General features: G+C 38.5%; 1 protein-coding gene across 4 annotated transcripts in view; it reads right to left on the bottom strand.

Moving 5' to 3' along the window:
* Positions 1-17,364, bottom strand: part of si:ch211-106h4.4 (MAM and LDL-receptor class A domain-containing protein 1) — a 52,218-nt gene that overhangs the window by 18,547 nt on the left and 16,307 nt on the right. For all 4 annotated transcript variants that reach the window (XM_037545877.1, XM_037545886.1, XM_037545889.1 and 1 more), the window contains 21 exons: positions 16,816-16,906; positions 16,127-16,267; positions 13,843-13,974; positions 13,577-13,704; positions 13,290-13,458; positions 11,315-11,434; positions 11,061-11,215; positions 10,346-10,441; positions 10,165-10,255; positions 8,965-9,087; positions 7,510-7,612; positions 7,177-7,327; positions 5,482-5,707; positions 4,761-4,887; positions 4,534-4,660; positions 3,928-4,006; positions 3,475-3,639; positions 2,481-2,606; positions 2,082-2,297; positions 748-867; positions 469-621 (listed from right to left, as the gene is read on the bottom strand). In XM_037545877.1, the coding sequence (XP_037401774.1) occupies positions 469-621; positions 748-867; positions 2,082-2,297; positions 2,481-2,606; positions 3,475-3,639; positions 3,928-4,006; positions 4,534-4,660; positions 4,761-4,887; positions 5,482-5,707; positions 7,177-7,327; positions 7,510-7,612; positions 8,965-9,087; positions 10,165-10,255; positions 10,346-10,441; positions 11,061-11,215; positions 11,315-11,434; positions 13,290-13,458; positions 13,577-13,704; positions 13,843-13,974; positions 16,127-16,267; positions 16,816-16,906 (2,839 nt within the window). The remainder of the gene's footprint in view (positions 1-468; positions 622-747; positions 868-2,081; positions 2,298-2,480; positions 2,607-3,474; positions 3,640-3,927; positions 4,007-4,533; positions 4,661-4,760; positions 4,888-5,481; positions 5,708-7,176; positions 7,328-7,509; positions 7,613-8,964; positions 9,088-10,164; positions 10,256-10,345; positions 10,442-11,060; positions 11,216-11,314; positions 11,435-13,289; positions 13,459-13,576; positions 13,705-13,842; positions 13,975-16,126; positions 16,268-16,815; positions 16,907-17,364) is intronic.

Here is a 17,364-nt window from a genome sequence, read left to right as displayed (position 1 = left end):
CATGTCCATCTTCACTACATCCATAAACCTTCTCTGAGGTCTACCTCTTCTCCTTTTACCCAGCAGCTCCATCTCCAACATTCTTTGCCCAATATATCCACTGTTCCTCCTCAACACATGTCCAAACCATCTCAACCTGGCCTCTCTGGCTTTATCTCCAAACTGCTCCACCTTCACTGTCCCTCTGATCTGCTCATTTCTAATCTTGTCCAGCCTTGTCACTCCCAATGAAAATCTCAGTATCTTCATCTCCACCACCTCCAGCTCAGCCTCCTATTTTTATTTTAAATTGTTGCACAATTTAGAAACAGATTTCATTATTTGGACATAGTAAAGGTTAGAACTTCAATGACTGTTTATATGGACATGTAAAAATTATACATAAAAATATACATAAAAACACACAATTAAATTAGCAACGATGCACTGTTGGATGTGTGACTAATTGATGGAAATCTTGGTACATACCTGCTGCTGTGTTTCTGGTGTGGTCTCTAGGTGGTCCACGCACTGGCCATGCCCACTCTCCTCTCTCCAGACTCCACTCAGGCCCTCCCTCATTAATCTCCCATGAGCACATGCCGTGCTCAAAACTGCAGCGGTGCTTGTAACCCAGCTCCTCTGAGCATGAACATGTAACACATTACAATTAAACACAAGCATCTTTCTCTGGACATGAGGTGGCACTGAATTTGTCCTCATTTGTTTAACACAGATGATAGGAGTGATATACATCTGGCCTCTTACCACAGCGTGCTTCATCACTTCCATCTCCACAGTCATCTCTGAAGTCACACACTCTGCTCATCTCCACACATACATTGCTGGAGCATGTGAATGTTCCTGCTGGACATGATTCCTGAGGCTCTAAAACACAGGAAAAAAAAGGTGGATTAATCATCGATGCTGTAACTTCTGTAAAAAGTACTGTATGACTGAGACAAAAAAATTGGAATACTTATAATACTTGTTATTGTTAATCCCAATAAGAGGTACAATTCAAAGTAATTAACAGCATAGACTGAATTAAAAGCATGGATTTCGAAACATTCTGAATTGTAATGGTCATTTTATGAGATTACAGGTAATTCATTCTTCCCGCAATAATTCAGATGCTTCACAAAGAAGGGGAACTTTTAGAACTGTAAGGGCTTTTGTGTGCTTCGTTACCTACGTTTCCATCAGCTTTCTGTGCAAACGTCAAGCGATAAGAAGAAAATTTTGCTGCATCAACCTGATTTTTAGTGGTAAAAAAAGCTTTATGGAATGATTGACATGTTTCCATCTCTAACTTTATGTACATCACAACTTGTGTACTTTCCTGTATATAACTTCCAAATGAAAAATGAAAAATGGCAGCATTCCTTTTAAAAATGCTCCTGCCTCCTCCTCAGTCCAACTACACCTCTCTGCCCTGCTGTTTTTGAGAGAAATCTGTCACATGATTCTAAATGTATTCATACATGTGCTGTTTTCCCCATGCTTAAAAATAAAGAAACATCGCCAACGTGGTATCATCACACTCTTTTTAAGCTAACGTTAAATGGAAACTAATTTTGTCCACATTCATAAAGTTTTACCATTTAAATGGAAAAACAAAAACAAATTTATAAAATATTAGCAACAAATTCAGTTTCTGTTTCCAACACTGACAAACATTTTGAATCATTCTAACATTTTCTACAGAAAAGGTTGAAAGCCGCAACAGCAGTGTGTCACAAATGTATGTGTTTGCAGTCTTACACTTCAACATGCAAAGTAGGACAAAGAAGTCGTTTTTTATCAACAGGAAAAGGATACAATCCCACCTTTGCTAGCTTTACATGACATTTCAGCACCAAAGTGAACCACATCTGGGCATTTAGTATTTCATGTGGCCTTTTCTGTCTAGTGGTCTATAAATCTTTTCTGTACATGCACAAGATTCATTTCTCTAAGTACATGCACCAATAATCTTGTTGTGGACAGCCCTCAGTTTCATGACCTTTAAGTCAGATCTCCTGTCAAGCTGTACAGTAATGTTGTAAGAAACCAACCATTTAATGTCCACAAATGGTCCAACTAAATCATTTGTTTTGTACCTGGGAGTGAACAGCTCAGGAAGGTGATGTCATCTATGGCGATGTCACCAAGCTCACTGAAGGTTCTGGTGGCCTCAAAGAGGACAGTGAATACTTGATGAGTGCGACCCACTGCCACCTCCGCCTGACGCCACTCATCTCCATGGTCACCAGACTTCCACCATAGAAGAGTTCTTCTTGAGTCTTCCTGGAGGAACACCTTTAGCTCCCCAATGCCTGTGAGTAAGACAGCACACAAACACGGTCTTACAACCAACTCCACTATTTATGCTGCTGAAGTAGAGCAACCAAAGGGTAAACTCAACTGAAACTCATGTCCAAACTATATACAGGTTATTCAATTAGAACTAAGCCACTGTCCTGCTTATTCTTTGTTGTATCCAGTAGCGCTTATCTTACCCTCTCCATACATGTGGTAGTAGAACTCAAGCACACACTCAGTGCTGGCTTCCTTCATGGGTTGACTCTGCAGTGCAGCATAACTGTTCTGATCTCCACGACTGGCCTCTACTGCCATGTACCAGCCTAGAAACATAATACAGACCATTGGTGACACTGTAAATGAGCTGTGGTAAGACACTCAGTTATGGTTAGATATACCGGAAGTGGACAAAATAATCGAAACATTCAAGTTAATGCAAACGACTCTAATTAAAGGTTTTACAAGATTCACATTTCTGTATTTTTAAGATAAAACTAGTGTGTGAAAATGCTAACCTAACAAAATCTCATGATGTTAGTGAAAGGCTACTTAAGTAAATGTTTGTACATTAAATAATAAATAAAAATGTGCAGTTGGTGCATATTCAGAATTACATAAGTTAAAAACTCCAGGAAATGACTCTTGATAGAAGCTTATATAATTCCTGCAGCACAAGTTGGTGCTGATAACAGCAGAGCAATAAAATAATAGCGAAGCAAAGCCTTTAATTTTGGCACACAGATCACAGAACCTAGTGCATAAGTGACCTGATTGCTGATTGATTACATACAAATTGACAAACCAACCACAAACAAGCAGATATCATGTAGGTGTTATTAACATTGCACTGACTGTGATACACACAGATGTGAAGTGTCTCTATTTTCAACCAAAATCTGTTTTTGGCTCAAAAGCTATATAATTTGGGGCACTTTAGCAGTTGCAATGTGAAAGCAACCGAACCAAATGAAAAAGAAATGCAATGTCACAAAAACCCAGATTCTGGTTCGGATATGAGCAAACAATATAGGTAAAAAAACAGCCTAAAAGTGATGGTCAGTCACTGACACTCACCAACAGCTTGGTGGTGTCTGACAGACAATGCTTGCCTTGGCGTCTCAAGGCCTTAACATGACCACCTTTGTAGTTATGATGGAGTCAATTCAATGTGTGCTGCTTTGTTTGTGTTACCCAGCTCTGTTCCAGTAGTATGGTCCACCGAGGGGCCAGTGTTAGCAGTAGTTGTGCCATTGCGATCTCGCTGCCAGGCAAACTGCCCCACACTCACATCCTTCCATGCACAGCTGTCTGTCTCAAACTGGCATCCAACAAACACCCCACTCACTTCAGCCACATCTGCAGTAGTCAGTGACACCAAAAGTACAATAGCAGTGTGTTACAACAATAACGGCTCACAGAACAATCTCATGATTTTGTATGTCATAAAAAAGTATCTCCATTTTTTCCCCACATCATTTGAGCACCTCACTGCCCATTACACTTTGTCAAAATTTCATGATAGAGTGGCTCAAAATTACTTAAAAAATTACATTAAAGGTAAAGAAGGTCTTTTTTTGGATTGCGAAAATGTATGCGTATGATAAACTGCTCTCTTTGACTGAATTTATTAAATATTTGCCTTGCCTTCACACTGCCCTTTCATAACTGTAATGTCATCCACAGCAATGAATCCACCATTTCCAGACTCTGCCTCTAGAAGAATCTGGAAAGAAAGATAAATTCATAAAAGTTGTAAGATGTATACACACACTAAATGTCCAAATGCATCCAGATGCTCCTTCTAACATATACTCTTCACTCCTTAACTTGCACCCTTTGGTAACAGAGGTGTTACATTTGTAATCTTGCCAATACATTGAGACGCTCTGCACATGAGTCTAAGACCACTATGCACAATGTCAAGCATTGGGTGAAGAGATCCTTAGCATTGAGCAGCCTCCAGAGTGATGGATCTCCATCGAATACCTTTGGGATGAGTTGCAGTAAACCAGAGCTAATCATCCAATATCAGTACCTGACCTCACTAATGCTATTGTAGCTTAATGCTGTCAAATCCTCACAGCAATGTTCCAACATCTAGTGTAAAGCCTTCACAACAGAGTAGAGGCTGTTGCTGCAGTTCTTTATTAATACCCTCAGTTTTAGAAGTTTGACTAGAGGGTGTCTGTCTATTTTTACGTATAGGGGGTTGATGTGATACAGGTTGTGGTATGATGAGTTCTGCTGAACCTGAAAAGGGTTGGTCTCAGACACTGTGGTAGAGAAGTTCCTCCAGCTGTGTCCAGCAGCACTTGTTTCAAACATCAGCTCTCTGCCTTTCTCTGCATCCAGAAATGCTCGCAAGGTCCCCGAGTCACTGCAGGGATGAGATGCACAGAATAAACAGTAATTCTTAAAGTCACTAAGGTAAAGCAGTTAGAATTGGCCACAAGGACATGAAGCTGATTTATCCCGACCTGTCGTTCATGTGGTACCAGAAAGAGAAGCAGGAGTTAGAGTTCTGTAAGATCCGCTCAGAGATAAGCACCGCTCTGCTGCCCTGTCCTGGACCACCTGTCTGAGACGGGTTCAGCATAAACCTGCCTGCATGAGGAACAAGGCATATTTCTTGTTCACATTTATAGAACAAAATGTCTTCTTTGGCTTTCAATCTGTATTTCAAATACAGGCTCTTGTATCTCACTGTGGATAAGAGAATTCTGGCCACAAATATTAGGGTAAATATCACTGCTGTAATAAGAAAACTTTAGAATTTCATTGTTTTACATTTCTATTTTTCCACATCTTTTGAGCACAGCAGCTGTCTACATTGTGTGAAAGTTTAACAATGAATGGACATGAACGGACCAATAGAAATACTGCCAATAGAAAAAAATGACATCTCCTGTAAATTTAGACTTTATTTTTGCCCTATATATTAGGTATACATTATGAGATTAGTGGTCCATTAAAACTGGTCCAAATTACTTATAAAGTCTAGTTACATTAACAGATGCTGTTTAGAACCAGCAACAGTATTTAAAAGTCAGCTCTGAACATCCATGATCAGCTTTCCCTGTATTCATCAAAATAACTTGTAGTCAGATTCATACACTGAGACGTTTAAGAGCCACAGCATTAGTCCCATTGGAATTAGCGTGTTGTGTTTTTTTGTGCTGTAAATGTAAATGTCCTCACCATAGGCAGTGTGTGTAGTCTGATCGACCCGAGGGCCGAGAGAGTGTCCATCTGAATGGACCCAGTCATGGCTGTCTGAGCTTCTGTTGGCAGCGTTCATCCACATACACAACCCTGACTCGAAATCACAACTTCCTGTGGGAAAGCAGGTGCCGTCTCTCACCGACACATCATCCAGGAGAATGAAAGACTCTTGGGCGGGGCTTAGTTCTGTCCTGAATGCTACCTATATGTAAATGATAGAGCAAAGTTGTGAGCTGCTGAAAAGACTTTGTGCTCGGCTTAATAGGCTTAATAGAAGTTAATATATGTAAGTTCTTTATCTAGTTTATACTTCATCCAAGTATAGACAAACACAATGTGCCAAAACTAACAACACACAAATATCATCCTTCATGTCTTTGTTGTGCACACCAATTAAACACTTATAGTACTGGTGAAAAAAGTAAGTGAACCCTTGGATTGAATAACTGGTTGAACCTCCTTTGGCAGTGATAACTTCAAGCAAGCACTTCCAGTAGCTGCAGATCAGACCTGCACAACGTTCAAGAGAAATACTGGACCATTCTTCTTATAGAACTGCTTTAACTCAGCCATATTCTTTGGATGTCTGGAGTGAACCGCTCTCTTTGAGGTTATTCCCCAGCATCACTCTTTAAATTAAGGTCTAGGCTCTGACTGGGCTTCATCAAAAGGCAGATTTTTAAAGTCATTCTATAATAGGTTTTCTTTCTGTCACTGTCCTGCTGCATCACTCAGCTTCTACTGAGCTTCAGCCAGCAGACAGCCACTCTAACACAATCTTGTAGGACAACTTGATGGCAATGGGTTGAGGCCCAGAGACAGCAACATGCCCCCAAATCATGGTGCTCCTTCCACCATACTTCACCATTAGGATAATGTTTAAGTTGGGATGACGATGTATGCATAATGCTTCATGTTCCTCCCAAATAAATCAACCATAGTTGCATCAGTTCACAAAACATTTTTGGGGTGTCAAGGTGCTCTTTGGCAAACTTTAAGCATTCATTGATGGTTTTCTTATAGGAACAGAGGCTTCCTCCATGGTGAATGACTCCAATAAATTCCTTCAAGCCTTCTTGCTGTAACTCATTTAGCATTCTGCATTGTGCCACCTCTAGGGAGTGTACAGATAGTATTAAATTGTCTCCATTTATAGACATTCTGTCTAACTGTAGGCTGTTGAATACCTAAGCTGTTTGAGAAAAAGCCTTTGCAACACTTTCCAATTTTACGGTAATCAATAGATATTGATTGTGGGTCTCCTGTGATCTCTTTTTTGCAAGGTATGGTTCATGTTAGCAGATGCCTCTTGTGAATAGCAGACTTAAAATGTTTGAGTGTTTTTATAAGTCAGTGTAGCTCTAACCCACTCCTCAAATCTCATTTTCATGCTTGGGCTCTAGGTTTGCTAACTGTGTGTGACATCACAACAATAAAATCAAAACTGGGCTGTATTTGTAGCCAAGTGTCCTTAAATGGATCATATTGATTGGGGCATGAATGGTATATTTTGAAACTTGAACATTGCTTACATGCTAAGATAAACTCTTTGTATTTCAAAGAATGGGAAATTGGATCAGAAAGAATGGAAAGGATGTATCTGAAGCTAAAAAGCATTGGATTTCATTCAATTAAAATGTGTTCTTGATGAATGAGAGTTAGAGGACTCACCCTGAATTTGGATGGAGAGGACACAGTGACCTCTGCTAAGTCCCAGCCTGTGGAGGGTGCTCCAGAGAGAGACCACAAAGCAGGTCCCAGCTCTCCATTTAGATAAACATGCACAGTGAGGGAATCCTTGGGGCCAGCAGCCAGCCAATACCTACACAAACGGCCAGTATATAATTCAGTGTCCATTGTTTTATTTATTTCTGAACATGTTTGAAGAGCAGTGAATTAAGAGGCTTTTGGAACATTTGTACATAGTTTAATATGTTTATGCCGGCGTGAAATTAAAATCTTTCACAGGCTTCAGAAGTAAGCTATGGTCTGTTTCTAGCTTACCAGAACTGCAGACAGGATTCAGTAGTTCTGCTGTACTCTGGCGTTAGCAGATGTGTAGTCTCTGGCTTTAGAAGCTCCGATCCCAAAACAGCCATTGAGTGACCTTTCAGGCCATAAAAGCAGGGTGAGAAATAATTTGACAAGCATTAGTGATTTCTGATAATCTCATAGATTTTTAGAAATAAACTTACCAGCCACTTTATTAAGAACACTTGTACATCTGCTAAGTCATGCAATTATCCAATCAGCCAACCATGTGGCAGCAGTGCAATGCATAAATTCATGCAGACACGGCTCAAGAGCTCCAGTCAATATTCTATTCTATCAGAATGGGGGAACAATGTGATATGACTTTGACTGTGGCAATATTGATGCCAGGGAGTATTTCAGAAACTGCTGATTTAGGATTTTGATTTAGGAAAGTCCACACATTTAACACAAAATGGTGCAAAAAACATCTAGTGAGTGTAAGCTCAGTGGCTAGAAATGCATTGTTGATGAGAAAGGTCAGAGGAGAATGTCCAAACTCTGATCTGACAGAAAGGCTACAGTACCCTTTCTTTAAATCAGTGGTAAATTGAAAAACATCACTGCAATGTCAAACATTGAGGTGGACGGGCTACAACAGCAGAAGACCACACTGAGTTCTACTTCTGTCAGCCTAGGATAGGCATCTGAGGCTACGGCGGGAACAGACTCATTACAACTGGACAGTTGGTCTGGTGAAGCCTGATATCTGATCAGAATTTGTGAAAATTTGGCATAAATAGCACAAAATAAATAAATAAATAGCACAAATCCACGGAACCAACCTGCCTTGTGTCAACAGTTCATGCTGCTGTTGGTGGTAATTGCATGGGGAAAGTTTTCTTGGCACACACTGGGGCCTCCTAATACCAATTGAGCAATTAAATGTGCCCATCTTGTAATGGCTTCTTCCAACACCATAATGAGGCTTGTCACAAAGCACATCATACTTCATCATTAGTGCCTTCAATCATCAGATCTAAATCCAATAGAGTACCTTTGGGATGTGGTAGAGTACACCTGGCAAGTCTGCAGCAATTTGGTGATGCAATCATGTCAGTATTCACTAGAATCGCTAAGGAATGTTTCCAGAACCTTGTAGAATCCACATTATAACAAATTCAGGCTGAATTTCAAAGTGGGTCCTACCCAGTATTAGAACAGTGTTTCTGTTTTCAGTGTTGGATTACATGAAGACATTCAACACTCCACAGAAACACACATCTGGATCTCTTATCGGTCAAGATGCTCTCAGCACACCATAAAAACATTTTGATTACTCTAGCAGCCCATTTGCATTTTGCAGCATCAGTATTACAAAAGTCATAATTAATATGCAATAACGAGTAAAAAGCATGTAATTAACAAACCTTATAATTAACAAACGATATATCGTGCAGCCCTAGTAGGCACAGATAAGGCACTCACCCAGTTGAGTTCTGTAAGTGTGATCAATATGGCCAGTGCTGCCATTCATGTGGAGCCAGTGAGTGCTGTCACTCACATCCTTCTCAAACCCACACAGTGAGGAGTCTTCAAAACCACATGGATCTGCACACAAAGACACATTTAACTATATTAATGTTCTGCTTTACTTCTCTGACAGGTTTTAGCCCATTTCTGCTTGCCCCAAGTGACCGTTCCACTTGTGTAATTGAAATTGACATTAATATTTTAAATAAATATATTCAAATAAACAATCCCTCTGATTACTCTGTTGTCAAACTAACTAGGACACTATTGGCTATCTGTCTGAAATGTTGTGGTGGTGTGTTGAGCTGCTAGTGAGCAATTCAATTGAAGTTCAATTAAAATTTTTGTATAGCGCTCTTTACAACGATGTTGTCACAAAGCAGCTTTACAGAAGTTTGAAAACAAACAGATACAACATATATCCCCCAGTGAGCAAGCTAGAGGCGATGGTGGCAAGGAAAAACTCCCTCAGACTGGAGGAAGAAACCTTGGGAGGACTCACAATGGGAGACCCATCCTCCTCTGGTCAAAGTATTTACAATTTAATAAGCTAAAAACCAAATAAAAGCTAAGAGGATCTCTGCTTGAAGTCTAGAAGGTAAAGCTTTAGAAACTGCACTGGTAGAGGCAGTCTCTGACTGAGGCAGTCTCAGACTGAGTCTTTATGAAAAGTTTGGAGTGGGCAATGAGTGGTAAAAGTGGAGGGGCAAGAGCCCCCTTGCCTGACAACAGTTCACACCTTTCCACAAAGACAGCCGTGCTGAGATAAAACAAGAGGCACAACTGCAGCTTCCTTCTTATCAAAAAATCATGTACAAGCTTCACAACCAAAAGATTTTAAACAAATTAAAAACACTTTTATAACTGACTTGCTAGCAAAGATAAAATCCATTTCATTTCTAGTTTTGTATGTTATACACATGTTCTAGCCATTGGTAAAACAACACTAATAACTCTGAATTGCTAAGGATTAGTAATTAAACCCTAATGACATAATACAATTCAGTAGAACAAAATGCCTGACTTGTATTGAAAACATGCTTCTCTGAATATCTGTGATTGTCTCCTGGTGAAGTATCAGCTGAATTCTAGAGGTGTTTTGGGGACAGATTCAAAAGAATGCTGAAGAGAAAAGATGAGAGAGAGCAGACTTACTGTGATCTACACAGGCACCAGGACTCACTCTCACATCATCTATGGCTATAAAGCCACTGCTTTTAGTTTTCCTGCTTCCAGAGATTTTCACCTGCAAAGGGTAATGATTAATGTCCTTCCCTATGTCACAACAGAATGGGAATGGGTGTACACTTAGTCATAGTCATAATGTTAGCCTTACTCTCTGTGTGTCGTCGATGCTGATTGTAACCTGGGTTTTCAGCCACTCAGCAGCTTCTGTGCCTGTTCTAGTCCAAACAACTGTTTCTGCTGTTTTCTGAAGACAGGGACCAAAAGGCACATCAATAACATGACTGTCTGTGTGAAATTAGATAATAACAGTATCCTCAGCATTAGAGGGTTTTATATTCAGTGTTAACCTTCAAATTTACATATTCACTGAAGGAGTCACTGTAACAAAAACTAACATGAAAAGTTAAGAACAAGGTACTTGAATGTCTTCCACACTTCAAATGTCCTTGTTTTAGTTAGGTCTGTCATAAGTAAGATTAAATATGCTGGCTTGATGTAAAATAGAGGTGCTAGCAGAAACAAGCATTATTATACTAATGGTACTATGGTAGTTTGCACATTTAAATTTATATAATGATGTGTTCATTATTTAATGGCACCAACTTAAAAAATGCCAGTGTTAGCAGTATAATACCTCAGTGATTTTACAACAGACAAAGGCACTTATAAGGTGCCTAACAAAACTCTATATAATTACTGTAAAGCAAAGCCTGAACTCTCATGGCTTATTGGATTATTCGAAATTTAGATGTTATATTTTTGCCATGATGCCGAATCCTGTGCGATTTCCCATTTGAATAAGGCACCTCATCTCAAAAACAATTTAAAGAGACACAGGAGTTGAAAATGTGATGATGATGTACCGTTTTAACCAGGAGATCCAAGTTTCCCACCGAAGTTCCTAACATGTAATACCAGAATTCAACACAGACACTGGTAGCCTGCATAGTCACAGGGACAGAAATGGCTGCTGTCTTGCTGTCTTTATCTCCAGACATATTTAGAAGCAGGTAAAACCCTAAATGTCACACATATAGTTAGAATTTATAGATGTAACTGTATACGCTTAGTACTTTAGAATGATGAAGTAGATTAAACAGATTTGTTTTCCACTTACCATTGCTGTTTTTAATGGTGTGGTCATAAAAGGGTCCTTTGGCCGTTGTGTCTACCTGCAATCCCCTTTGACGAGTCCAAGCAAATCCATGCTCAGCTTCCTGAACCCAGTCACACAGCCCTACAAACAGAAATCTGTCTTACTGGTGGAATTTGGAATTACCTGTCACATTAATATTTTACTTCTATTAAGATATTTAATGATAACTAATATACTGTGTTTAACACAAGGAGTTTTCTTCTTTCTTTGGGATTTTTATTTGTTTTAACTTTATTCTTGATGTGCAGTTTTCTCAGTTATTTTAGAATTATCCACAGCATCTTTCATCTTTGTGGATACATCAGAGATTTCATATTTTGAACAATTGTTCAAACACATGTTCAGAGGCATGTCTGAATATCTGGGGCTTACGCAACCTCTACCCCCCTCCGCCCTAGTCACATTTTCTTGTTCATTTCTATGTTTTAATGTTAGCTAGCACTGCAGTTAGCTATACCACTGAGTCTTCTGTTTATATTTTGCAAAGATTTTTGCAATTAACGACCCTGAATTCTTAATAAATTATTGAATAAAATGTCTGCAGCTCACTTTGGAAAATCAGATCATGTTATGCATTCCTGGGGCCCCTGGTGGTTCTGAGGGATCCCTGCATGTATTTGAACAAAACTGGCTCCATAATATTGAAAATATTGGCCCTTATTCATTAAAGTTGCACAGAGTGAAATGCAAATTACAGAGTAACAATTATTGTTATATTGTTATTCAGAAATTTCATCTGTGGTCTAACTGTACACAGTGGCTAACAACAATCTTATGGGCCCCAGCGCTAAACCCACCTCTTAGGAAAATAATTTTCAATTAATAATACAATGATAATTTTATTTAATTTACTTACTGCCGCCTGCTTGTACCATGAGCCCCAGTGCAACTGTACTCTCTGCAAGAACCCCCACCTCCAAAGTTGCACCACTGTCTGAATTCTAACAATTTGAAAACAATGCCTGATTTGCCGTTAATTAGCTATTATACAATCTATAATATTATTAATAATAATGTTAATATCAAAAACAACAATAACAACTAACATCAATTCCAGTAATGTATGCATGTAAAAGTGGATGTACTAATTTTATATGCACATTGGCAGAGGTGGACAGTAACTAAGTAAATGTAATTTGTTACTGTACGTAAGTCGATTTTTCATGTATCACTTTATGTTTATGTTTATGAAGAGACCTACAGATGCAAAATAGTAAAGGAAAACATGCTTGTGAATCTGTGTTTAAAGTAAGTTTTCATTAAATTTAAACTTGTAACTAAGTTGCAAATAAATCTTTCATTTTAATAGACATCAGCATCAAACTAATTAATGACATTCTATTAAAAGTTTGGTTTACCAAGAGAGACACTGGAGTATTTTCACCTAAAAAGAGTTAATGAGGCAACAGTCTTGTTACAAAAATGGTTATAAGATATTAGAGCCATAATTAATCTTTTCCTACTTTAATTTTGATACATAAGTACATTTGAAGGGAAATAGTTTTGTACTTTTGCTCAAGTGGAGGTCTAAAGGGAGGAACTTCTACTTTTACTGGAGTAATATTTTACCTACTTTAACTCAAGTACGTGATTTGTGTACTTCGTCCACCACTGCACTCTGGTAAGCAAATGTTGCCACTATTCCAGGCTCCATTTAATCACATACTACACTGTGCTTTTGTCTTTTACTACTAACACTGCCCAAAAATATCACATCAAAAAGCGTTCTTCTATTGTTACAAGCCTGAAATTGTAACAATACATGAACCCTTTTTAAATGCTATATAGAACCATTTTTAAAACGGTTCTAAGTAGAACCATATACATCACCTTCTCCATCAATCTTCAGCATACAAAGAACCATTTGAGCATGAAATGGTTCTATATAGAACTCATGGTTTTAAATAGAACAGTTCCTTTTATATATGGAGCTTACCTTCCTCAAAGCTGCAGTCCATGGAGGATGGAGGGGGTGTGGTGGGCTCTGTGGTGGGGGCGGGTGTAGTAGGGATCAAGTCAGAGCAGCCTGTGTTCTCCCTGATGTGGATGTCGTCCAAGGCAATGACCCCTTCATCGTAGGGTGGCCGCTTGGCCTCAAACACAAGCTGTAGATAATCCACCAAAGCAACTTATCAGAAACCAGCTGAAGAAGAGGCCGGGTGTGATGTGATGTCTGTACTATGAGCACAAGAGGTATTTTGTAAGATATAAATCTTTGAACACCTGGTAATTTTTGGATGCTGCATAATCCAGAGTAACTTTGTTCCACACTTTGCCCTGCACACCTGTCTGATTCCACAGGAAGTGGAGCTTGCCAGACTCATTCACAAACACAGTTAATGTTAGCTTATCTGCAGACATGAAGAAGACAAGTATTAAAATGTATTTTGATCTCCCTGTGTTTATCATTTACAATAAGTGTATGACTGAGATCACAAACAATGGGAAACATCATCAAAGATCATTGGGTTTTCTTCATGCTTGCTCACCTACAGTGCCCCACATGTTCATGTAGTACCAGAACTCCAGGCAGGCGTGGTCAACTGGCTGCATCAGCTCACTCTGAAGGTAAGCAATCTGCTCCTCTGAGGTGTACTTTGTGTCGAATGCCATGTAGTGCCCTGCAAAAAGCAGAACATACAGTACCACTAACAGCACTTTTGCTCCTTTTTGCTTTTACTCTTACTATTGATATTACATTTACATTTACAGCATTTAGCAGACGCTCTTATCCAGAGCGACTTACAAGAAGTGCTTTGTCAATCTAGAGAAAGTATCTTTGCTAGTTACCAATAGCTTAGAGAAAAAGACAGTCCTGAGCTCAGATACTGCTAGAAACAAATATGTCACTGCAGACACCGAGATATTATTAATGAATAGCTGCCAATCCTAGTGCGCTTATTTTGTACATAGGCATAAGATATAATTTTAATGATCTTTATTAAACAGGATACCTTAGTATATTCTTAGAAAAATCAACCAGCAGGATCTCACATATACTGTACAGAATCAACCTCACATATACAGTATTGCGCAAACTCAGAGACCACCCATCTCTTTCCAATCATAACAGACATTAAGCTATTAGTTAAAAAAGCAAATACAACAAATACAACAAATACTTAACCAAATTGCACAAAAGAGTCCAACACTAAGTGTAATATCAAATCTATCATTATTCAATTTGTCCACTCTTTACTTTTGCGCATCCTGCTGCCACTTTTCCTCTTCCATCCTTCCAATCCTAAAGCTGCACTTTGTAAGATTTGGGGATGCACCCACCCAAATCTTCCACCTCTCTGGTGGAAATGTGCAATTGCATGCAACATGTGAAAAAACAATTTGTAACACTGGTTGCATTTTGGACCCCAATGAGAAGATGAATCTCATAATTATGAGCATTCAAAGAAAACTCAGTCTAAAGAGGACGTGTCTTTCGAGGATATGAGTCAATCATCTACTTTGTCAGTGTAATGTTGATTTTAAGACCTAAACATCAAACGTGACCTTCTTTTTAAGCCTGTGCATTGATGTTAATACTTAAAGACGTATGACGTGGTCCACAAAACCTGAAATGCAAAGTCCACCTTGATGCATCAGTTATTTACCTTTTAAACTGTATTTTAGTCTGAAAAATCTATGCTATTTCTTTCAATATTCGCAAAAAAATAATTTAAGAAAAAAAAAAGATACCTATAATCCACATTAAATACCAAAGGCAATATGTCTGTGTAATTTTCTGTTATTTTCTTTTTCTTCATAACAATGGAGACATTAAAGTGTGTTTTGATGTGCATAAAGTATATTTATTAATTTAAGGGGTCGTCTCTGACTTTTACACATTACTGTACAGCAGGAAAATCTCTTAAATGGAGTGTTTAATTTTATTGCTTTGACAAGTAAACATTATGAGTATAATATTCATTTTGTAAATGCACAGAAAGCAGAAAGCAGGCTACACGCATATACAACACAACGCAGTTAACTAGAACAATGTCCGGGTCACATGCATATCTGATAACAATCATGTCTGTTGAACATTTGAAGTGCATTTTATCATTTTACCCTTTGCACAGGGTGTTTTAAAGTTCACTTGGAAGTCTTACAAAAGATTCAGAAATGTATCTCTTCCCATGTGATCAAAATACAGCCTTCAGTTTCCTGAACTGTCTGAGATGGTTCTTCTATCTGAGAAGATATTTAAATTCTGCTGTCAGCATTTCATTCTGTATACAAACATAAACTCAGATATTTTAGGAGGGTTAACTCTATGTTTGGTTTTAGATTCTGATTCTGTAATTCTGATATTACGGGCAGCCAATCACTTTTCAGCATGTTTCATTTCTTAGATTATCTGGAGACTGGTGATGTAATTGAGCATCCAACCAAATTGTATTCACTTATGTTATTTAATGATTTTCATACCATCTCTTTTGAGTGAAATGGCAGCCTAAAAACACACCATATACTTCTCTGATTTTCAGATTTTTTGATCTACTGCTTTGATTAAGATCTTCTTTCAGTTGTTATTTGATTTTTGATGTTTTCTTCCACTTATATCATAACTCATAACTTTCATCAGCGATTATTGTAAAAATGTGTTTTTGAGACCTCTTGAGCAAGTTCCTGCACCAGGTTTCACTTTATTTCACCTTATTTCTGAAATGTTCAAATTTTTGCTCACAATTATGCTGAATAAGCCAATGTCTCAAGTATATATGAGCAGTCAGTGACCAGTGATCAGTGTAGAAGAATCCATGGAGGGAGCTTTACCTAGGGCAGAATTGGTGGTGTGGTCCACCTCTGGTGCGAACCCGAAGGCACTGGTTCCAGAGGTCCAGCTCCAGGCCACACTGTGGACACTGAGAGCACTGCTAACCCAGCCACACTGATCCATCTCAAAGTCACACAGCCCTGAAGAACAGAAACACCTCCAACTCAAGTAGGGAAGATGGTGATCAGTGCATTAGAACTTCTCTACACTGCCTGGCAAAGTGGTTTGGAGACCGTTCGCATTTCAAAACAGAGATACCTACAAAAATATTTATATTATATGTAAAGAAAATGCCTTTAATTGCAAAAGAAAACTGTCAAATCAGTTTTAGGCAAAACCTCCTCTTACCAAAGAAAACACTGTGATGGACTTGAAGCTGAGTGTTGCAAAATATATGTATTATAATATGTATAATATACATGGGTAATATAAGTATTGCTATACAGCTGCTTTTTGTTATCAAAGCCTTTGAAAGCATTTCTGCAGAAAGAAAAATTGTAAAAGGAGCCAGACGTTTGAAAAACAGTGAATGCACTTCAGTAACTGACTCTGTATAGTGCAGTGTACTAGACAGAAATGTATGTAAAATAACAAGTATGTTGAGAGAAGTAATGTTACAGTAACTCTTGATTTATGTTTCTGAACAGCTCATTTTAGCGTTTTATGAATGTTGGGTAAGAGCTCCTACCGTTAGGAGGACAGGGCCCATTCAGAACAGACAGATCATCAATAGCAATGTCCTTAACCTGACCGTCTCCAACCACCGCTTCAAAGATGACCTGTTAAACAAACACAGGAACAAATCAGTGTGTAGTGTCAGGGTCACACAGTCTATATGCAGTTTTAGACATAATCTATATGGCCTCTTAAGACGTGGCTTTACTTTGCCTCTGGTGTACAATACATTTCACATGCAGCTGTCATATCTTTTTATAACAGGACAGTATCCTGACATGACTTCATGCCTGCTGTACTCTTGGTTTGTGAGTTCAGTGGGTATCTTGTTGTATTTTTTGGCCAATTTCTCACATTCAACTGATGAGCTGAGGACATTCAATAAAAACTATTTTTGCTTTTATGGACTAATTTTACAGACAAGTGCTTTAGTTGCATCATAGTGGTGAAACTGCTGTTCACTGCCTGAATTCATTCTTTTAGGAATCATACCAAGCTTGTGTAGAAATGTGCATGCATTATTATTATTATTATTATTATTATTATTATTATTAGTAGTAGT

The sequence above is a fragment of the Pygocentrus nattereri genome, chromosome 2 (genome assembly GCF_015220715.1).
Source record: "Pygocentrus nattereri isolate fPygNat1 chromosome 2, fPygNat1.pri, whole genome shotgun sequence".
Lineage (NCBI taxonomy): Eukaryota > Metazoa > Chordata > Actinopteri > Characiformes > Serrasalmidae > Pygocentrus > Pygocentrus nattereri.
This window is presented reverse-complemented; position numbering and strand designations above follow the sequence as displayed.